The sequence below is a fragment of the Fusarium sambucinum genome, chromosome I, assembly GCF_050947815.1.
Source record: "Fusarium sambucinum isolate potato_lamoka chromosome I, whole genome shotgun sequence".
Classification (NCBI taxonomy): Eukaryota; Fungi; Ascomycota; class Sordariomycetes; order Hypocreales; family Nectriaceae; genus Fusarium; species Fusarium sambucinum.
This window is the reverse complement of record NC_139294.1, coordinates 2303029-2325152: the sequence shown is the minus strand read 5'-3', so window position 1 is coordinate 2325152 and position 22124 is coordinate 2303029. Positions and strand designations below refer to the sequence as shown.

Sequence of the window (22124 nt, the reverse complement as noted above, 5' to 3'; positions counted from 1 at the left end):
CTGTACTCTGATGCTGTGTTGAATTATATCGTCTTTAGTAGGTGCCGCTGGGAGTTTTCAGTATTTCCAGTTGGCGATGAAATACCGAAGTGTGCTCTCTGTCTATCAAGAGTATGTTTCTATGCGTAACAAGCATATTCTCGACTTGAGACACATCAAGATCAACAAGGTCAATGAACTCGAGTGTCATTTCGAGAAAATAGTGATAACAGTACACCTTCAAATCCCTCTGACTCCTTTAATAAGGGCCTGCACAGAAAAAAAACGCGACCCGACAGGAATCACATGAGATGCGGAAGCCTCTTAAACAAGATCACTAACAAGGCTGTGTCAATCATGGAACTCGGCATTTATTGACATGACCAGCCAATTTCCAGTGAACGTTGAGAACATTCAGTATTGGTGTCTTTCTTCAACTCGAATGTCAACTTCAGTTCTGGTCATGTGGCCATTTCCACCTGAAGCTCAAGAAACCCTCTTGTAATGATCCGTCAACTCGGCGCTTAGTTTTCGTATGGTTTCTCTTTAGATAGTTCCCGATGGAACGGGAAAAATGCTAGTATCCCCAAACATGAAAGCTCTAGCTCAGCATATGTTGATATGATATATCGTCAGAGAGCGATATCCAGCGCATTCGTTCAGTGGGCGATCTTGAAACTATCGAGAACCCTTGGGATGGCATCCGATCTACCATAATCGCAACCGCCTCTCTCTCTCTGGTATCGGAGTCGCTTATTTAGACTCCTCTTCCATACCTACGTAGCCTTGTTGAGATCTCAACGACCGGCCAATGCAACTTTAATCCGATAGGACAGGTTCCATCTTCAACACTGTTATCCTTGTTACTACAGCTCGTTAACTATGTGCCGGCCGATCAAGCCAGATTCAGCCACGACCATGAGGAATTCTCACAACCGGAGCGTTTGACGCTGCGCATTGCTACGTGTGTTGGTCAAAGAGTCATGGATGGTAAGTCCATTGTTTGCCTGAAAGAACCAAGGAGAGGCGGTTGACCAGGAAACAGCTGTCTAAGAGATGCAGAACACCTCGTCACACCTATCGTACCTAAGCAGGGTTAAAGCAACAGTAACGAGATTGCAGTTCACAATGACGAGAGTAACCAAGCAACACTGAGTCACGGTTTAGAGCTGAGAGCTGAGAACAAGTATCATGTATAAAGAATAATTTACACGGGTGGACCTAGTTATTAACCCTGTTGTGTTTTTATTATAGGTGTACAACAAGTCAATCGTTGCTGGAGGATTCAGACAACAGAACAACAGGACCCATTACGGTCTCCATAGTGATTGGAATTCAGGCCATTGGCAACTCGTAGATGATCAGGCTGTAGAACATGATTGGCTTTACAATTCAAGCCTAACATGTATGCAACATCCAACATTCAGTAATAGAAGGTAATGTCTTAACTTTCTCCTGGTGTACAAATTCCCCCACTTAGTTAGCACGTTCATTTTGACTGACATCAGTTGGCTCGAATGTGATACGAGAAACTGCTGCTGATCGGAGCTAATATATAACAAGTTATTCGTTGGCTTGATGAGCTTTGTCTAGTACGTATTTGTGAAGTTGAGAGTCTTTCAGAAGGGAGCCATGGTTCAAAGTAAATGCCAAATGGTACAGTACTGTAAAAGAAACATGGATCCATGTTCACAAAGGCAGCCAACCGGAATCGAAACACTTGTTTTACATGTCTTGTCCTGTCCCTTTGTGTTTCCAGCGGCTGGTTTCCGTGCTTTTATTATCGGATGTTCCCATATACTAACGCTAACTTCCATACGACAGAGGTAAGACAAGACGCTGTAACAACGGTAGGATAAAGTGTCAAGGGGGCAATAAAGTTTATATTATTTGATAAAACAATTTTTTTTTGTTTCGTAACTGTATTTCTAGTCCTTGTCTAATGTGTTGTGATACTCACCTCCTTTCAGGGCTGATGAGCTTTGGCCCCCATCAGTTGCCTCCTCTCTACCAGGCTTGGTACTACCTACCGCAGGTATGATGTTGGATGCTCCAGTCCGTGTCAGCGCCTGATAATGGAACCGTCCAGTCCATACGATCCTGGCAGAAGAGGCGGTCTTGTTCAGTAGACGTGGTATATTCCAGTGAATATATAAATACCTTGCGAGGCACCGGATCGTGATGCTGTACTCAGCAAGGTTTTAACAACTCCTTGGTGCAGCGCTTGGCTGCGGCGCAACTGTGTTGGGATTGGATCCTGTAGACTGTGTGCCCACTGAGACCCGTCGTTAAATCTGACCCGACTTGCCTGAGTCTGACTAGAGTACCTGACAGTGAGTGCATTGCATTGCCCTGCTTTTCCCCCTCGTGACATGCATCTTTTACGCTGCTCTCTATTGGATCAAGGCCCCCTCGTTAGCCAGCCAGCCCATGTATGTGATCGCCCGCGCATCCGCCGCAACTTTACTAGTAGGCAAATGCAACTAAATTTGAAGTAAAAACTTCCACCTACAGCGCCCTGCATAGGCCAAACACTCTGTGCCGCGTGCCTTGTTCCTATGACGGGAGAGTGCCCGAGATTTGAATTGGTTACAGCAAGTGTCAGAGTGAGAATTGTAAGTACTAACTCAAGGAAAGTAGGTGTCGGAATAAACCTCAATCGTGCCGTTTACTCCTCTTTTTCACCCCTTCCTCGCTTTCGCTTCTTTCACATCTCCCCTTTCTTGTTCTTGCACCAAAGTCAATAAGTCAAAAACCAACACTCAACTCGTCTATCGATCTCTACCTACTACCTGCACTATCTTACTTTGTCTTTCTCCCCCTTAGCTCGTACAGCAACTAAACAGCTTGGCATTCGCCTTAGTACACCTGCTACTAATCAAAGCCTTCTAAAAAGGTCCACACCAGCTCCAGCCTGGAGCTCTCCACCATCAAACTTCCATGCCTGACCCGTCCATTGTTACTCTACTACAGAACCCATTAGTCTACTACCGGTTTGCCGATTCTCATCCATCACTGCCGATACCATCGATAATACCTAGTTATCAAAAGAAAAAAAGAGTCCACTTTCATCCTTGACTTTCTTTTTCTTCTCTCAATTTCCCACCTTTGCGTCTTCACCTTTATCGACTCCCTTCATACTCAAACAGTGTGGGAGTAATTGAGCTCTTCTTGTCTCTTCTCCCACAGCCTCTCTAGGCCTCTCCCTACCTATGCAGCTTCCATCGTATCCTGATCAACCAAACGAACCGTCACGATGAAAGCCGCTCCTCTCATCATCAATTGGCACGATCAAAATGCCCCCGTATATTCAGCTCACTTCGAACCCGCCGGGAAGGGTCGTTTAGCTACAGCTGGTGGTGACAACCATATCAGAATATGGAAGGTTCAAGTTAATGGCGAGGACCGAAAGGTCGAATACCTTTCAACTCTTTCCAAGCACAACCAGGCCGTCAACGTTGTTCGCTGGGCACCCAAAGGTTAGTCTATGCTAATAATTTCTTTTCTTGCCGCTGGTTGCTGACATTCTTTTTTCTAGGCGAGCTTCTAGCCTCTGCTGGCGATGATGGCAACGTGATTCTTTGGGTACCAAGCGAAACGCCCCAAACAGCTTTCGGTTCCGATGCCCCAGAAGACAAGGAGTCATGGCGAGCGAAGCATATGTGTCGATCTAGTGGTGCAGAGATCTATGATCTGGCCTGGTCTCCTGACGGCGTGCATTTCATGATCGGCAGCATGGATAACATTGCGCGAATCTACAATGCTCAGACAGGTCAGCAGACGACTACAATCAATTCGATACCCGGCAATCTCTAACACAACGAATAGGTACTTTGGTGCGCCAGATCGCTGAGCACAGTCACTACGTCCAGGGCGTTACCTGGGATCCCCTTAATGAATACATTGCGACTCAATCATCCGATCGATCCGTTCATATCTACTCTCTCAAGACCAAGGATGGCCAATATACACTCAGCGCAGATGACAAGACTCCTAGACTTGCTAGCCATATCAAAGCTGACCTTCCTCCCCGACGAATCTCATCCAGTAGTCCTGCTCCCCCCGACTTTGGACATCGCTCTTCGCTCTCAGTCCTCGACCCCCCACCTTCTATTGGATCACCTGTGCCTTCTGCACCAGGCACGCCCACCTCGTTTGCGCTCCCTATGAACCCCCCAAGTGTCGTCAGCCACAGTCGCCGGTCTTCGTTTTCCTCTCGACGATCTGTGTCGCCAGCGCCGTCTATGCCTCTCCCTGCAGTCATGCCTATGGAACCTTCTCCAAAACCTTCCTCGGCTATCAGCAGTGGCATGGGAATGAAGAATGCCAACCTCTACGCCAACGAGACCCTAACATCCTTCTTTCGACGACTCACTTTTACACCAGACGGCAGCTTGCTGCTGACTCCGTCTGGACAATACCAAAACCAGCATCAGGCTGAGAGAGACGCGAAGCCCACCTACGAGGTGATCAACACTGTCTATATCTACACGCGTGGTGGTATCAACAAGCCTCCAATCGCCCACCTGCCTGGCCACAAGAAGCCATCTGTTGTGGTCAAGTGCTCGCCTATATTCTACACGTTGCGCCAGTCTCCTCCAGTGACACGGAATATCACCATTGACACCTCTTCCTCGGAAGAGCCTATCCCAGCTCTTCCGGAGCCTCTTTCTAAACCATCGCCGGCTCCCTCGATCATGGAACCACCCCCTCCACCAGCGAACACATCTGAAATCAAGCCATCGGGTGTAGATGCGGCGTCAACCACACCGGGCCCGAAGCCTGCGTTTTCGCTTCCTTATCGTATGGTCTATGCAGTTGCTACCCAAGATTCTGTTCTTCTTTACGATACCCAACAAAAGACTCCTATCTGTGTTGTTAGCAACCTGCATTGTGCTACGTTTACTGACTTGGCATGGTAAGTCGAGCCGCCACTCAGATGATTAAAAGTATACTAACAAAGCAACTAGGTCGAGTGATGGCCTGACCTTGATGATCTCCTCATCTGACGGGTTCTGTTCTACTCTATCATTTGCAGCTGGGGAACTAGGTGAAATCTACAAAGGCGAAGTTGGTCCTCCTAAGCCTCAAACAACTGCCTCATCCAACCAGAGTACCCCTCTGCCTACGCCAACAAATGCGTTTGCACCGCCTTCACCATTTCCCAACGGCTCACATCACCAACATCGCAACTCAGCGAGCTCACTCACGGCACCTTCTCCCCCCCAGTCGGCTTCAATTGCTTCTCAGCGCCCGTCGTCTCCTGCAAGATCGAATTCGACATCATCAGTTGCCACCATCACCACGCAGGCCAGTACTGTGCCTGCTGCTGGAGTAGTTACCAACCCGACTCTTATTTCTGGCAACGTTCCAGGCATCGCTGCAGCAAACTCGGGTAAGGTGACGGGCGTACCATTGACTACGCCCCCTGAAACACCCCGGAGTGCCAATGCTACCGTTGCGGGCAACAAGCGTGAGGCGAGCGAGAGCGAGAAGGAGGACGCAAAGGAGCCTAAAAAGAGGCGAATTGCACCAACTCTTGTGGAGCCCAAGAGTTGATCTGACTCTTTTGGAAGAATGCGTAATATTGTGCGTTGAAAAGGGTATTTTGTTTCTTTATTTATGCAGTGTTCGTTTGAAAACGGAGTGGCTCGGCCTACGGTCATGAAAATCCGTGATTTAGCAAGCATGGAAAGGCGTTTAACGAGTCTGATTAAAATGGACTGATTCAAAGCGTATCGCAACTACTAGGAAGTTGTCTGGGTCAACCTACAGGATAGGATCTTTGTCAGGTATGAGTGAGGTAGACGAGCTATACAGCCATGCACATGCACAGCAAAGGGGGCATGGCTTGTGCCTGGGTATTTATATAGTGTAGACGATAAAATTTGACAAAGATGTTTTGGTGCTTCTTCGTTTGCCTTTTGAAATCTTAGTTTAATACTGGTTTCCAACCTAGACGCTGAACAAACTGTTCAACGCCCTCATCTTGGAGGATGTCGGCGCCTCGCCGTCATGTGACAATGCTACGCTCATAGTCCGGCCCGCGGACATAAAATGGATATGGTAAGCGTCCATTCTCGGCCTTTTTATTCTCCTAGGGTCATCTGGTTCCCAGATTGAACGGTCCTTAGTTCGCTTCTCAGAAAACCCACAGGCCAGGCGATCTAGAGAAATATATTATCGTCGTTGATGTACGCTGCTGATGGTATTAGAAGCCTCTGGATATGCATTCATCTTACGGACCTATTCGTCTTCTAGTTCGCGTATCTCACGCTCCATGGCTGAGAGGCTTTCTGCGTTGACGTCTGCATCAGCGATCGCAGGAATATCCTCACTTTCGTCCTCCTCACTCGTCCCATGACGTATCTGGGTTCGCACGCGGGGACATCTTCGTTTCCGAGGCGTGCTCCCACTTTTCCGTCTACCAGCGATATCTTCTGACTTGGTCAAGCGAAGGTTCAAGACGTAAGGATCAGGTAAGCGAGATCCGTGCAAGCAGATACGGGGTTTTCGGCTCTGAAAAGCTTCGTGTAGAAGAGCTTGTAGTGTTGATGTAAGGGATGATACTGGTGAAGATGGCGGTGACGATGGATCTTCAGATGGTGAATTTTTGCTTTTTCGCTGCAGGATACTATAAATTCCCGTGTCCCATATAAGAAGAGAACCAGTTGAACTTGAGGCGGTTTCTATGAGATGGTTCTAAGCATGGGGATTAGTATGCATGTCAAGAAGGGGAGTTGTTCACATACCCAAAGGCAGTGTATTCGTGTCTCGGTTGCGTTCCTATTTAACCGCGTAGAGTTTGGGTCACCTGGAAGTCCATACACGATGGCCTAACTAACACTACTCGTTTCGTTGATTTGAAGGCGGAGATCATAGTGCGTACCTGCAACAGGATGGTTATGCTGATGGATGACAAAATGAGCACCCTGAAGACCCCCAGCGTTGGCGATGTACAGTGACGCATATTCAGATATTGACACTGCCGTTGGAGAGATTACATGTTTGGAGAGATGGTTCTTAAAATGAGAAAGGTGATCATCTACAGTAACTGAGCCAGACTCTATATCCGCGGTTGCTGGCGATTTTGATTTTGAAGGCGATATTGAGCCTAGGCCATTCAAGGTTTCGTTTCTTGATGAACGGGTTTGGTATAAGACCTGGGCTTGGTGGTCGTTTTCCTGTATAGTGTCGTTATTGTTGCTGTGTTGATATTGAGTTATCAGACGATGACTTGCTATGGAGCTATCATTTTTGCTTTTTATAGGTTGTTATCATTGCCAGCCTCTCATGAAAGTTACAACACTAATATAATCGGACTATACATGGGCTAGTGACTGTGTAGAGTTGTACAAGTCGTAGACCCTACCAATAAAATATTCATTACATGGGTTCTACGTATTTGCGGAAGCATACATCAAACCATGGTTTCCAGGCATACATCCATTATCGTTTTGAATTATGACGAGGTGCATGGAAAGATGCATTGTATTGACGTAAAACCGATAAGATCACCAACAGTCAATGGAGGTGCCGAAAGCTTGTGGCGAAACGGGAAAGCCTCAGCGTCACATGGAAAGTTTTCAGCCGGTTAACCTAACGGACAAAACCAAACGGTTTCTGAAGAAGTGAGAGAAAAGTGGCTACAATTAACAACCAGCATGACCGAAGTGCCAATACCATCATAGCATGTTAGCCCAAGAGAATAGGAATAATGTTTAGACTTTAAACAATCATGATAAATCCCCAGTTTGCGGCAAGCACTATGTCTGCACTCTTACTTCCCCAAAGGGTAAAAATAACGATTGTACCTAGGTAGGAAGGCGGGACCTAGACTCTAACCTACCGAGGTCTGGCTCCTGCTTTTCCGTCCCCATCTCGTGTCGCCCCCGGATTTTTCTTCCTTAAACTTGGACGCGCCTACCTCCAGTTCACAGGTCCAGGGTCCACTATTTTTGTCTCTAATCAACTCAATCTTTCTCGGCTTTTCTATTGCGACCTCCCTCTCCTTGCTCTTCCATCTCATCCTTTCGTGCCCACGCCTGTCGCGATCACAATTATTCTCAGCGCTGCGACGACTCGACCTTTTAATCTTATCATCGCTCACGGCGGCACTTTTGCCCGTATTCCGAGGCAACTCCGTTGCCCCCGCGTGTCGTGTGAACGCTAAACTGGGGGTTGCATATAATCACGGAGTCAGTCTCCGATCTTGTGTCCGGTACACTTCCCGAGGTCCACCACTCAGTGTCACGAGGAGTGCCAGACAACCAGGCAGAGTCAACTCCTCAAAGAGGCTCAACAGATTAGACGAAAGGACTCCTGGCATTACGATACCGCTGTTCGGTAATTCATTGTCCGGCCCCGGCCTCAATCCCCTTCCTCCCTACGACAACACCCATCATCACATCACTATCCAATGGCTTCTCCACCTAAGCCCTGGGAGCAACCTGGCGCGGCTGCGACTGCTGCTGGTAAGTCGCGATCCAATTCCTTCTCCATTCCTTCTCTATCGCGTTCCATGTCAATCGCCTGCGCCTGATCCATCGCCTCCAAGCGCTCGCCTGCTAACTAGTGACATTCAGTCCCTTCCATCTCTCCCTCAGTCGCATCGACCGTCGATTCATCCGACGCCCCTCCAGTCCCTAACCGTCCTACTTCTCTCACCTCAACCGTCAATCAGAACGCTGCCAACTACAGCCGAATGAATTCCTCACCATACGGCTCCATGGGAGGCTCCATGGGCGGCGCTTACTCGTCGCCCTATTCCAGCCCCTACTCGCGATTTGGAATGAGCGGAATGGGCGGCATGGGCGGCGGCTATGGTAGCATGTACGGAGGAGGATATGGTGGTTATGGAGGAGGCATGTACGGCGGCGGCATGGGTGGTGGCATGTATGGTGGTGGTATGGGAATGCCTGGCGACCAAAACAGCTTGACAAACTCGTTCAACAACAGTACACAAGCTACTTTCCAGATGCTTGAGGGTATTGTCACGGCCTTTGGTGGTTTTGCGCAGATGCTCGAAAGCACTTACATGGCCACTCACTCTAGCTTTTTTGGTAGGTTATTACCCGCTTGTTGGTCAAAACGCCGGTTTACTAACATCTGCTAGCCATGGTCTCTGTTGCTGAACAATTTGGTAACTTGAGAGATACTTTGGGTTCAGTATTGGGCATCTTCACTTTGATGCGATGGATCCGAACTTTGATTGCTAAGATCACTGGTCGCCCGCCGCCTGCCGATGCGACTGCTCTCACACCGGCTGCCTTTGCTCTTTTCGAAGGCCGCAGTATTGGTCCCGATGGCAACCCTCTTCCTGCCAAGGCCAGCAGGAAGCCTCTCATTTTCTTTGTTCTGGCCGCGTTCGGTATTCCTTATCTCATGTCCAAGATGATTAGATCACTTGCTGCTTCACAAGAACAGGAGCAGAGGCGTCTCCAAGCACAGGCCATTGAATCACAGCAGCCCGTCGACCCCTCCAAGCTCGAGTTCTGCCGACTTACCTTCGACTTCCTCCCTCAGCCCAACACCGGCATGGAACTTGAGGCTCGCAAGGGCGACCTCGTCGCTGTGCTCAACAAGAATGACCCATCCGGCAACCCCAGCGAGTGGTGGCAATGCAGGGCTCGCGATGGCCGCCAAGGTTATCTCCCCTCTACCTATCTCGAGGTCATCAAGCGTCCTGCGCAAGAGCCCAAGAAACTCAAGGCCGCCCCTAGCGAGAGCAGCCGCACAAACTCATTGACAAGTTCAACCATGCGCCCTGAAGATGGCAAGGAGTATGCTTCAGCCAACGGCATGCAGAGGAGCCACTTCTACTCATAAAACTTTCTTGCAACGCATTGGAAACGTCAATAATAACATGTGAGGACGAAAGTCTGTACGATTCTGTCTTGAATAGGGCGGGTTGCATTTGGTGATTGGATTATAAAAGTCATCACGGAGTTGTGGTTGGGTTTTCTTTTGCATTAATTCCTAGCGTTTGGGTTCATTGTGTCTCGCGACATTCAGGGAGGTACAATCCCGGAAAGATATACATTATATACATTCACTTGTCAAGCCATACTGTAGCGCTTGATCAGCGTTTCGTTATTTGTACATTTACTTATCTGCACATGTTCTGATTTGTGACTGATGTGACGTGACGCGTGAATTTAAACTGTAAGTATACCTGTAAAGCCTTAGCGTTTCTTGGGTTAATTGAATGATCATACTGAAACAATAATGATATAAATGGATCTTGTGTCCCAAAACTTCAAGTTTCGAGCTTCAAAGGTCCAGTCAGTTTGGTGGTATAGCCTCACAGTCGCTCCCGAACCCAACCGAGAGCTATAGTAGATTATCACACCGACTAGGCCAGTGTATGGATTACTTCATCAGACTGCGTTTACTTTGACATGTCCCGAAATGACAATTGCTCGAGCTTTCCATGATGCCACGCGATATATGCCGATATGCCGCCTGTACGGACTTGAACAACGCTGCACGCCTATGTATAACTAGAGTATCAATAAAGACAAAGGCTTTGGATAAAACCTTTGAGTAAGTACAAATGAAACAGCACGGCAGTTGGGGGTCATTTGACAGTATGTGCGAGAATCTCTTCATTGCTGTTAGCTTCATATTTACATACAGTATCAACTAGACACTGGCCACGCCCATTTATGTGAGCAGTTCTCGGAGTTATAACTCCTTGTCCACTGAGAAGTCCCTCAACTGGAATCCGGACATTCAAATGCATATGTACCGTTGGCCATATCATCCCCTGACTAGACCAGCTCCCCCACATGGCAAAGATGTCAACCAAAATGCACTACAAATCACCTCCACCCTTTTCTTTCGGATTTTTGTACACCGCCCGCTGTCTTTCTTCTTCTATCAACCCTCAGCCTCGTACGAGTTGGACTTATGCTTGGGTTGGAACTTGAATGTTGGGTGGACAGGGCCGAGGAACATCTCACTGTAAACACATGTTGTTAGCATTCTGGTCCACCTAATACAGTGATGGACTGCAACTTACCTGATCTTGATCCAGTCCCTGAAGTTGTTCGACGCCATCAGGGTCTCCATTTCGTCTCGGCCCTCATACGCGGGAGGACGGTCGTTGAGGTCTGGAGGAAGATGCTCAAGCAAACCAATAGGAATGTAGCGGTGGGCAAAGCTAAGCCACTCAAGGAGAAAACGGCGAGTGAAGCCGATGCCAAGCTCATCAGAACCCCAGGCATCGAGACCGTAGCGCACGAATTTCTCAATGTAGCGGAGGCGCTCACTGGACGACTTGTCGAGATATTGGCCCTTCTCAATCTCTTCAAACAGCCAGGGCTTGATGAGAGCACCACGGCCAATCATGACGGTGTCAACACGAGCCTTCTCGATATGCTCGTAGTACTCGACGTGAGAGTAGCAGTCACCGTTACCGAGGAAGTACATGCGGCCATCCTTGGCGTTCGCGAGGGTGCTGGCGTCGGGCTCGGCAATGGTGTCGGTCAGGGCATCCTTCTCCTTGTTGTAAGTCTTGATGAGAGCGGCACATTCGCTGATGTAGCCCCAGTCGGCCTTTTTGGTGTATCGCTGCTCACGGCTGCGACCGTGAAGAGTGAGGGCAGCACATCCAGGAGCACCGAGGCGCTCTCTGTGTTCTCGTGCACCGAACGCCAGCTTACCGATGAGCTGGGTGGCAGTAGGGCGAGAGTTTCGAATGCCCGTGCGAATCTTGGCAGTGATAGGAACCTCTCCTGACACAGCGTTCATGCCTCGAATCATGCGCTCCAGTTTGCCAGAGTTCTCGAGAAGTGCTGACCCACCACCAGACTTGAAGACCATGTCGATGGGGCAACCACAGTTGAGGTCGATGAGACGAAGGTGAGGGCAGAAACGGTTTAGAACATCCGCAGCCTTCGTGACAACCCAGTGATTGTTTCCAGAAATCTGAGCACCAAACTTGAAGTCCTTGGAGTGGTTGTAGTCGTCAAAGATGGGAACAGAGCCTGGGTTGAACTTGGGTGGGGTGATCTCGGACTCGTGGGCTTTGAGGAGCGTCCAGTCGGCCTTTGTTCCTTGGATCAGGGGCATACTCAGGGCCATCTCAGAGTAGGTGAGCTGAGCGCCAAGTTCAACACAAAGTCGACGGAAAGGAAGGTTTCCCTGTGTAGTGAGAGGTGCCAGAGTGGGGGTCTCGGCACCGAAATAAAGTCGACGCTTCTCGGAAGGCTTGAAGGGAGGATCGATAAAGCGGGCACGAAAATCCTCAATTCCCTCGTTGGACTGGTTCTTGCGACGGTTCATGAACTCCTCACTCAGTTTAGCCTCCTTATTAAGCCAACCGATGTACTGTTCAGACTGCGTGAAATCTGTTCGCTTGCGGTTGAGGGCGATTTTCTTGTCAATGCCGACAACGTTGTAGATGGCGGGTCGCTTCTCCTCAGATCCCTCATCCACGGGCTCGCCGTTGTCGCCACCGTTAGCAGAAGTGTTGATAAGCACCAACTCCTTTCTTCCATCGTCGTGCTCGATCTCCTTCATGTGGCTCTTAACAAAGCGGCACTTCCAGCCTGCAGGACAATGGCCGTGGGCCTCAAACACAGGACATTTGCCCCCAAAGGTCTCAACGTCACCTCGGCGTCCCTCTTCGAGATACTTGCGAATATCATGGGAAAGGTTGCAACGATCACCGAACCTGCATTCTCTGGGAGAAAACTCGGGGTAGAAGGCTCGGCTATTGCAAAGGCGAAAGGCGTCGTCGAACTTGCCAAAGTCACGCTCTGTGTTCTGGCCCTTCTTCTTCTTGTCCTTTTTGTCCTTCTTTCCCTTACCTCCCTTGCGGTTGTCATTCTGGCCTTCATTGTCGGCAGTACCACGCGCCTCGGCTGCATCATCATCGTTCACAGCATCAGTTGATGTATCCTTGAACTTTGACGTGTCGACGAGATACCTTTACAGGAGATGTCAGTCTATCTCACATGCATCACAACTTGAATGAACTCACTCTTTCTTAATGGGTGCAATTCCTTTGGTACGCCCGTCGACATACTCCAGCTTAGAGTCTGGCTTTTGCTCCTCGGCCCCGTTCTCCTTGTCACCACTTGTCACGTTTCCGTTTTCCTTGCTTGCAGGCGCATCATGCAGGCCTTCTCCAGGCACAGAGTCAGAGGGAGTCGAGTCGTTCATCTTAACTCGCTTCGAAGCCCGCTCTCCGTCATCGGTGGGAATAGCAACGTTGCTTGCATCAGCCACGAGCTCGGCATGCTCATGGCCAGGGGAGACATGACCCATCGGAGCGTCGGGTTGCTCACTCATGGCGTTGATCTTTTTGGATGAGTGATGTTTTTCTGAGAGGCTTTTACTCCTCAAAGAGGGGTGATGAGATGTCAAATTTCTGAGAGAATGTCAACTATTAAAATGAGTGTGTGTTTTGTGAAGCGAGTAAGTGAGTGTAGGAGGTGAGTTGCAGGTGAAGGAAGGAAGGAAGCAGGTGAGGTTGTACGAGAAAAGTTTCTCCCCCTACATTTGTTTGCGGTGTTGCCTTACCGTTCACACTACCACCAGGTAGTGAATGAAAATGTGAATTTGTCAATGTTTGTAGCTGCCTGCTACAGTTAAAGGTCAATCGTCAAAATGAGATCGATCCTTTCGAGTGTACATTGAAAAAATTCCTCGATTGGGTCGTCTAAAAGAGATGTTACCTTAGATGCACTAACAACTATCGGGGGTCTCTTTCCGTTCTGGGTTATGAGGTCAGACACACACAAATCGGTACCTGTTCCACACTCGCGACACCTCCACTATGAGGCCCTGACGCCTCCACAGCTTGGTAGCCATCCATAGGGGCCAGGTCTCACTAAGAGCGCTCTAGGTTCAGGGCTACAATCGCTAAGAGGTAGGCACTTGGACTCGACAGGAGGAAGGCCAACTGTCAAAGCCGACCCTAGACAGCTCTAACGTTGCATGAATGATCCTACCTGGGCTTTGACATATGGATCATTCCTCTGCCGTCACTGTCACCGTCTAGATACAACTCATCTGCCCTCTCCTCGCTTTACGGTTCTGGCGCATCACCAAATGGGTACTGTTCCTAATTGATTGCTTTTTCTTTCATCTACTCCGTCCACTTGTACACGTATAAAGTGGTCTTTACCTCCCAATTCAGCTCATCTCTTCCCCCACCTCGTCTGGTCCAAGTCACAAGCGCAAGGTCTCGTCTACGGGCAATGAAGAAGAGCCTACGAAGCCATGGCGGATCCGCGGAGGTCTCCCGATAAGTCGCTTTTCAAGACTAGAGGTGCTCAACCACAGCAGAGATCGCCAGCTCCGGCAGCCCCAATGCGAGGGCAAAGCTTTGTCGACGACGATTCGGACGATGATGACGAGTCAAGCGATCAGATGCCCTTGCCCAGGAGTCATACACCAGGTCATCTCGCCAGCAAAAGTATACAAGCGAATCGCCGAAAACCTTCGGATCTTTCCATCCGACAACGCTCCCAATCCGCATCCCAATCCGCATCCCAATCCGCATCCCAATCCGCATCCCAACCCGCATCCCAACCTCCGTCACAGCCCGCCTCGCAGGGAGCCTCCACGACCTCAAAAACAGCGACCTACAAACCACCGTCTGGCTTCTCAAACATCGCCGGGGATGCGTCAAGCGAAGGAGATAGACGTACTCGGCGGCCTACCGCTTCACGGTCAACATCCGCCATAACCAGTCGAACAACTGCACAAGCAGCCGCACGATACGGGCCACATAGATCTCGCATATTCCATGAGGAATACACGCCGTACCCCCTACTTCCAGACCCAAAAACATCTCCCAAAGTCGACGTGGCTCCAGCATCGGGTATGTACTGGTCAAGGGCACCCGTGTCGGGCGCTTCTCACACCTCCTTGCGAGCACATACAACAACCATCATTGGTTCAAACGTATATGTCTTTGGTGGCTGCGATTCAAGAACATGCTTTAATGATCTTTATGTGCTGGATGCGGATTCCTTCCATTGGACTATACCTTATGTCATTGGTGATATACCCGTTCCTTTGAGGGCCATGACGTGTACTGCTGTAGGCAAGAAGCTCATCGTGTTTGGTGGAGGTGACGGTCCGGAGTACTACAACGATGTTTATGTTTTGGATACAACAAACTTTCGGTGGACAAAGCCGAAGATTATAGGAGATAAGATGCCCTCAAAGCGAAGAGCGCACACTGCTTGTCTTTATAAGAACGGTCTTTATGTTTTTGGCGGCGGTGATGGTGTCCGGGCCTTGAACGATATATGGCGGTTAGATGTTGCCGATGTCAACAAAATGTCATGGCGACTGGTTTCAAGTTCCGATAAGGCGAGTCCTGGGACCAAAGACTACCGTCCCAAAGCAAGAGGTTATCACACGGCCAATATGGTGGGCAGCAAACTTATCATTTTTGGTGGTTCTGATGGCGGTGAATGTTTTGACGACGTATGGGTATACGATGTTGACGCGCAAGTGTGGAAAGCAGTGGCCATACCTGTTGCTTTTCGTCGCCTGTCACACACGGCCACAATAGTTGGCTCATATCTCTTCGTTATCGGTGGACACGATGGGAGCGAGTATTCCAACGATGTCTTACTCCTGAACTTGGTTACGATGACATGGGACAGACGCAAGGTATATGGAAAAGCGCCTTCGGGTCGTGGCTATCATGGGACGGTGCTGTATGATAGCCGGCTCATTATTATTGGAGGGTTCGATGGAAGCGAGGTGTTTGGCGACGTTATGCTGCTAGAGCTGGCTGTCCATGCGTACTACTCGCAGATCAGTCATTTTACCATCGAGGTGTAATATCATAAGCTATTACAGCCCTCTCTGGATATACCAGTGTGTTTTACTAATGGATTTGTTGTTATGGGACGGTAACTGGATCCTTGACAAGGGAGCTAGCAGGGAGTCGACGGTGCAGGTCTTTTGTTTACATAGTATAGAGGAATTTCTGGGTCATCTATTCTGAGTTTCTGAATTTGGTGTGCACAAGTTGTATAAAACCTGTGATATTTTGCATGCATTGCTAACTAGGTATGTCATCATGACTTCCACCCAATCTACGAGAACTAAAGTAGAAAAACACAAACGAACATTTTTGCTCCAATAACTGTCACAACAATGGCCTCCATTTGCTACTTGGCTCGGCGCTTCATAAAACTCCTTCTCTTGCACCATATGTGTACAATTTTCTCGCGTTCGCCAGATAAGTTCAATTGATTCGGTTCAACGCAGTATTAAAAGATAAACGGCTCAGGATGGCTGTGTGATGCGGATTGATTTTAGGTAAGTTAGAATTGTCGCTTTAGAGGCAAATGCTCATTTAGGCCTTGCTCGCTTGGCCTTGCTTCTTCTCAGCCAATCGTCGCTCCTCAGCAGCAACCATATCTTACATAGAAATTAGCGTCTTATTCTTTCTCGAAGGATCACATGTGCAACATACCCTTCCAGAGGTCCTGACCCTCGTACTCCTCCTTGTGAATCTTCTTCTCTATGAGACGCTTGTGTTCGGGGTCGTTGGGGTCAACAACCATGATAGTCTGCCAGCGACCCTCACCCTTCTTGGCGTCGTTCACCTCAAAGATTGCAGAGATGATGAGAACCGCAAGAGTAAGGCCCTGGGCGTACACACGAGCCTGGACGACCTTGTTGGCTGTGTTCATGGGCGAGCGGCTGACCATGGCAAAAGCAACACCCATGGAAGCAAGCCATGAGACGAAAACGATGGAATATCGGTTCTCCTTTCCGTAGTCCATAAAACGCTCCATTGCAGTCTGGTTCTCGCGAACGATTTGCTGCGCGCGCTGAGTCTCGTCCTCGTAAAAGTTCATAGGGTTCTGCTTCTTTTGATAATCCATGGACCAGCGATCGGCGTTGATGATGGCACCGAATGTACCGGCAGATGTGACAAGGAAGGTCCTGAAGGGAAGAGTAAGGCCGCGGAAAGCAGGGTATCGCCTTGAAGCGAGGGCAACGCCTCCAAGGCCGATTGCAAGACCAAGACTGCCTCCGATGAAGCCACCCTTGACGACGGCCGAGTAATGCGCCTCCTCCTCTTCCTTTGTGAGAATCTTCATAGTTGCGATGCGATTATTGACGAGAGCGGGCTGGATTGAGAGGTGAGAACAGGTCGCGGTTTGAAGAGAGAGATGTTTATCCCAAAGTTGCGAGAGCTTGGGTTTCCAAGATCAAAGTCGTATGACGACGGAACTGAGGTGGGTTGCAGCACGCGCGGTTTAGACCTTAGGTAGTGTGGGTCGATTCCAGTTCTGTTCTCGGGATTCGATGTAGTATGTAATAAGGTACTTGCTATCTCGGAGCGTGAGGAACTGCGTAAGAGTGATGTAAACCTGATGATGTTGAAGTCGTGATGCTCGATTGCGCCCAAGATTATGAATTGTGTGGTATTTTCTGCTGTAAATAAGTCTTATGAAGCCCTTTCTACTCTATCCTCACGTGGGATATAGCAATTGTATGTACCTCTTTTTTTTTTTCTTGCATGACGGCTTTCGGCCAATCCATGATGTCAGATTCTTCCGAAGTCGTCCGGCGCAAGCAGTCACCGAACTATGACCGAATCGCCGAATGGTTGACAGTTCGAACCATGCTTCGTTTTGGGAATGGAACGGCTACCTCACGTAAACATGCCGACATATGGACGCTCGCTGGTGGATCGTGTGCCGTTTAGAGCCGACGCCCCGAGAATGAATGGCCAAAAGAAGGTTGGTTTCACTCAGTCTGCTTGTAATTCGGGATATCGAGATTTCAGTGTCATTGTCAACGGTGATTCCGAGAGACGAGCCGCTAGTTTATCGATTTATTCTAGAAGAACACCCCTGGAATCTGAATCATGCATCCGTGCTAAGGCCGGACACGAGCAATCAAGTGACATATTGGTGGATAAGGTTGTATGCCGTCTTGACCGCAAGATGCCGCAACCACTGCCGCTCTCAAGGACATGATACGGCCTTCTGCGGCGTGACTGGTATTGTTTAAATATGCCATCATCCTTTGTTAGCGGCGCCAGACCATGTTCGAATTGGATTGGCGTATAGTACAGGAATCCAATGTTGAAACCAGAATACAGGGTAAGTAACTATGCCAGTGTCTGTTTGTAGCAGACTACATGAAAGACATGATGGTATTGCTAAGGGCAATTGCATTCGCTTCCACAGCGAATTGCCCGGATAAGCCGACAGGGCTGCTACCACTTACTCTCCGTACCTATTAACAATCAGAACGTACCAGTACATTTACATGCAAATGTTAACACAATGATACACAAAAACCTGCAGAAGCCGCAAATGCGCACAGTTGTTTGTAATCGTAAGCCATCTAGCTACGTTGTATCGGACGTGCCTGTTCCTTGAAAAAGAATGTGTGAGATCGGGGCGCTCCGAGGAACACCTCATGGTATGATGACAAGGGGAATGTTCCGGGGAACGGATTGGACCCTTGCTTCGATCACCCACCCAGGAATAAGAAACAGTTAACAGGCGTGATTGGTAGCTATTTCTGGTAAGAAAAGTCTCACCCTTGTTCAACCTACCCGGGACTTACGTGTAACTCTGGACAACAAGCGAGCGAGGTGGTTTCTATCCTTTGACAAAATAATACGACTATGAGAAGATGAATAGTCTCTTGTGCAAATCAAACACTTCTCTTGTGTTGTGTTGTGCCATTCATACTTGGTAATTTCATCGTAACCAAAACTGTGAGAGAAACTTGTGAGAACATACTAGTAGTCAAGAGCGAACAAATACCAACATCATCCGCTGACTTCTTCCTTCCCTGAATATCAGCTAACTTCAGCCCTATGATTTATGACAGTTCAGTTCTACCCCTCTCTTAAGCTTTGTTGTACAACACTTTGGGCATTGAACTCTACCCTCTATATCCCCTAAGTGAGATCATTATTGCCGGTTTTGGGATAATTTGAACCCACTATAAAAGCTCTTGAGCGGTCTAGAATAGACCGACCCGCGTCAACTCGGTTTCTTCACCAAGATCGCTCCGCAGCAGCTCCATCTCCTGAGCCGTAGCTGTCGTTGATATTTACATTCTCCCGAGGCTATGAATCGACCTAAGCCTCGTGGCCGGAATCTAAGCGGGGATGCGATTCTTGACATTACTAGATTACCCACAGACCAGCAGGACATCCCCAGATAGACTACCCTCCCACTGGGTATCAAAAGTCTCGAGTCAATTCGACAGTTAGTTAGGACTAAGCTTTCAGTAAGCGCCTCTCCCTGTATCTTCTTTCAAGCGCCAAAATACCAATCCGCGGGTGTCTCTAGACGCGGGACTTACGCAAGCCTTCCGCGACCGGTGGCAAAACCACGAGTTGCATCAATGATAATACTAGGATGATAATTTAATTATCACTAACGAAAAGGAAGTAAAGGCAAAGAGGCAAGATACTAGGCAAAGCGTGTTCCCACGCCATCGGACCACGTGGAAACAATTAGAGACTCACCTTGACTGCATATACGCCATGTCTCAGATAGTACTCCAAGAAGTATAAAGTTATTACATAGTATAGCCTCGAACTAAGCCTTCTAACTCAGGCTACTTCGGCTCACCCCTTCTCATGACCTCGGCTGCCTTGCTCTGGAAAGATCTGCACTGATGAAACTGATGCATCCTGCATGTATTAGGAGTCTATTGTTGAAAACACCAACACAGCAAAATCCTTCCTTCACAACCCCGCCTGCATGCAAGGAGTCACGTTCACCCGTCGTCAGTAGATCTTCAGGACTTCCTGCATGGCTTCACTAGGTAGCTCCAGTAATTTCGTCGTGTTACCCCAATGCGAATGAATCCCCGACTCGTGGAATTGTTGTCCGTTCAACCGGAGTAATATCATGAAGACGACCTACCAGTAGTAGTTAAACGACCTTACAGGCTCGCCCCGAACTGCTTGAAATAGCTTCGAGATGTTGATCTCTGTGTAAGCACCTGCACGATACAGCTCATTTGTGGAAAGTTATGATGAAATAACTGTAATCCATGATGCAACCCAATTGGTTCTATGGACATCGAGATCTCACATTTCCATGTCATGATTGTCAGTCGCGGCGTAAAGACGCAAATGAATAGATCCTCCACCAATAGTCTGAATTGTAAAGCAAGGATCAACAGCGATATATTAGCGACGATCGTGATGACATCAACGGCACTGGAGACTATTCACGACCCATACACTTGTATAGGTCTAGTCCAACTCCTATGACATGCAACACTAACGTGCTAATATTTGATAGTAGGAAGGCGGCTCAAAGCTATGATGTAGATAGTCTAGAGATCACAAGACGAGGATGAGATTGTTGCACCAAGAGAATGGAATAGAGGAGCGATAACGTCAGACCACTGTTCAACGCCGAGCTCGGTAGATTCGATATTTTGATTGATAGCCAACGAAGCGTTCTTGTTGATCCGTGGGGATTGACTCCAGTCATAGTCATGGACAAAAGCAAGGTCTGTATCACTGAAGAACCCAAGAACCAAGACGATAAGCGCTGCCCGCTAACCAGACCCTCATCGTAATGAATTCAGACTGTACATATGTATAAGTAAGTGTGTTTTTTCTTTGCTCCATTTGAACATGGCTTGTTTCGCCGTGCGATTAAAGACGGTATGTACATACCGAAACCGTTGCAGATCGAGCCAGCATTCCTGACAAAACACTTACATGAAACCAGCCACTGAACGGCCTATACTTTTTCAGTCAATGAATGTGTTTAGCATTCATTAGCAAGGGACAAGTGCAACGCCGTTAATTAGAAAGCGCCAAACTATCACATAGTTCAATCCACACAAAAAGCGGCGCCGCCCATGCCGAAGGAATCAGAGCGAAGATGATTACCGCACGGCTAACAATAGGAGGCTCTGGGTGGAAAGCGCCAAGACGCTTGATCCATTGCCGTTTGCAAGTAGGTAGCCAGCCCACTTAGACGATATCATCAGGATCCTCTAGCCAAAAGGGCAGTGCGGTGGCGCGTTGGGATCTGTATCGCGGCAAAGATGGCTGTAAGTGCTGCAACGTGTTAACTACGAGACATAAACCATGAGACGTGAATATGCGACTGAACAGGAGGTTTTGGCGAGAATGTGGGCTTCGTGTTTTCTCAAACCCCATAGGTTGCAAATAAGACTTGTAATACATACAGCTTGGAGGAGATTCATGAGCTAGCCTAAATGCCCGATCGGTCACAAAGAAATGTGGCCCTATCCATTTTGTATGTCGAGACATTCATTATGCCGTCGACCGTGGACAGGTCCAGGTCACGGGGTTGCTGTCTGGTCGATGCAATCGGAAAAGGGCCCCAAAGCGGTTATAAATCGTACACTGACTGGCTAGGCCTGACTTGAAAGACGTTGCATACCGTTTGTGACGGATATAAGGAGTCTTGGCCAAAACAAGGACCAGATCTTGGTACAGGCTGTTATTCCTTGAAAGGTCAGACCATTTAAGTCTGAATCACCATTTTGGTTGGAGATCAGGACCATCGATGCTATCGTTGCGTCTTGTCGTTATGAGACGAGAGCTTCTCGCGGCTAGTTATTGCCCTGGGCAAACAGCCACCCCGGTTATGTATACCGCGCATGCTACTGGGTTGAGCCTGATCGGCCGGGACTTGACAACTTCCAAGATTGATAGCGGCACCAGTTCTCTAGACCAGTGCTGGGTCTGGCTAAGATTTGGCGGCTAGATGCCCTATTGGCACATACTTGGAGTGGTAGAATGCCACAGCCACTGGTCGTCCGCCTGGTACGGTACCCAGGTAGCGAACGTTCCTGGATGTCAGGTTCTTGAGAAGCAGTTCCAAGGCTTCAATATTTTGCGGCAGAGACCAATGGTTAAGAACTTAGCCGCTCGGCATGTTTGGGATACGTTTTGGCTGGAGTGCCATCGACTAGCTAGCCATAATCAAGGCGATTCAACTGAGTAGCTGGGCATGGGTACCTCGTTCGTGAGTTGTTGAGCCTTGTTCCTTGGTTTGGTGTCCATAGAAGCCTCCATTGTGACAACGGTAATGTACGTGAGTGGGTAGGTGGGCAAGTAGCTGCAAGTTATAGTGGAGCTCCGTAGTGTTGCGGGACAAGAATGTACATACAGCAGGGTTCAAGACGAC

At 48.6% G+C, this 22124-nt stretch overlaps 6 protein-coding genes across 6 annotated transcripts; 3 read left to right on the top strand and 3 right to left on the bottom strand.

The window, feature by feature from the left end:
- Positions 1–3235: 3235 nt before the first annotated feature.
- On the top strand, positions 3236–5538 carry FSST1_003483 (WD40-repeat-containing domain protein; the record flags this gene model as incomplete). Its single annotated transcript, XM_083229568.1, has 4 exons — positions 3236–3458; positions 3518–3751; positions 3808–4897; positions 4950–5538. The coding sequence occupies 4 exons, from the start codon at positions 3236–3238 to the stop codon at positions 5536–5538; spliced, it is 2136 nt and encodes a 711-aa protein (XP_083086913.1).
- Positions 5539–6225: 687 nt separating this feature from the next.
- FSST1_003482 (DNA polymerase ligase-domain-containing protein) lies at positions 6226–6949 on the bottom strand (the record flags this gene model as incomplete). The annotated part of the gene is made up of 3 exons (XM_083229567.1): positions 6226–6668; positions 6732–6765; positions 6869–6949. The coding sequence occupies 3 exons, from the start codon at positions 6947–6949 to the stop codon at positions 6226–6228; spliced, it is 558 nt and encodes a 185-aa protein (XP_083086912.1).
- Positions 6950–8398: 1449 nt separating this feature from the next.
- Positions 8399–9807, top strand: FSST1_003481 (peroxin PEX13; the record flags this gene model as incomplete). Its single annotated transcript, XM_083229566.1, has 3 exons — positions 8399–8453; positions 8565–9041; positions 9095–9807. 3 exons carry the CDS (start codon positions 8399–8401, stop codon positions 9805–9807), a joined length of 1245 nt encoding a protein of 414 aa, XP_083086911.1.
- Positions 9808–10860: 1053 nt separating this feature from the next.
- FSST1_003480 (tRNA dihydrouridine synthase DUS3) lies at positions 10861–13278 on the bottom strand (the record flags this gene model as incomplete). The annotated part of the gene is made up of 3 exons (XM_083229565.1): positions 10861–10942; positions 11003–12913; positions 12968–13278. 3 exons carry the CDS (start codon positions 13276–13278, stop codon positions 10861–10863), a joined length of 2304 nt encoding a protein of 767 aa, XP_083086910.1.
- A 933-nt stretch (positions 13279–14211) lies between these two features.
- Positions 14212–15792, top strand: FSST1_003479 (Kelch repeat-containing protein; the record flags this gene model as incomplete). The annotated part of the gene is made up of 1 exon (XM_083229564.1): positions 14212–15792. One exon carries the CDS (start codon positions 14212–14214, stop codon positions 15790–15792), a length of 1581 nt encoding a protein of 526 aa, XP_083086909.1.
- A 520-nt stretch (positions 15793–16312) lies between these two features.
- On the bottom strand, positions 16313–17066 carry FSST1_003478 (HIG1 domain-containing protein; the record flags this gene model as incomplete). The annotated part of the gene is made up of 2 exons (XM_083229562.1): positions 16313–16377; positions 16433–17066. 2 exons carry the CDS (start codon positions 17064–17066, stop codon positions 16313–16315), a joined length of 699 nt encoding a protein of 232 aa, XP_083086908.1.
- Positions 17067–22124: the final 5058 nt, after the last annotated feature.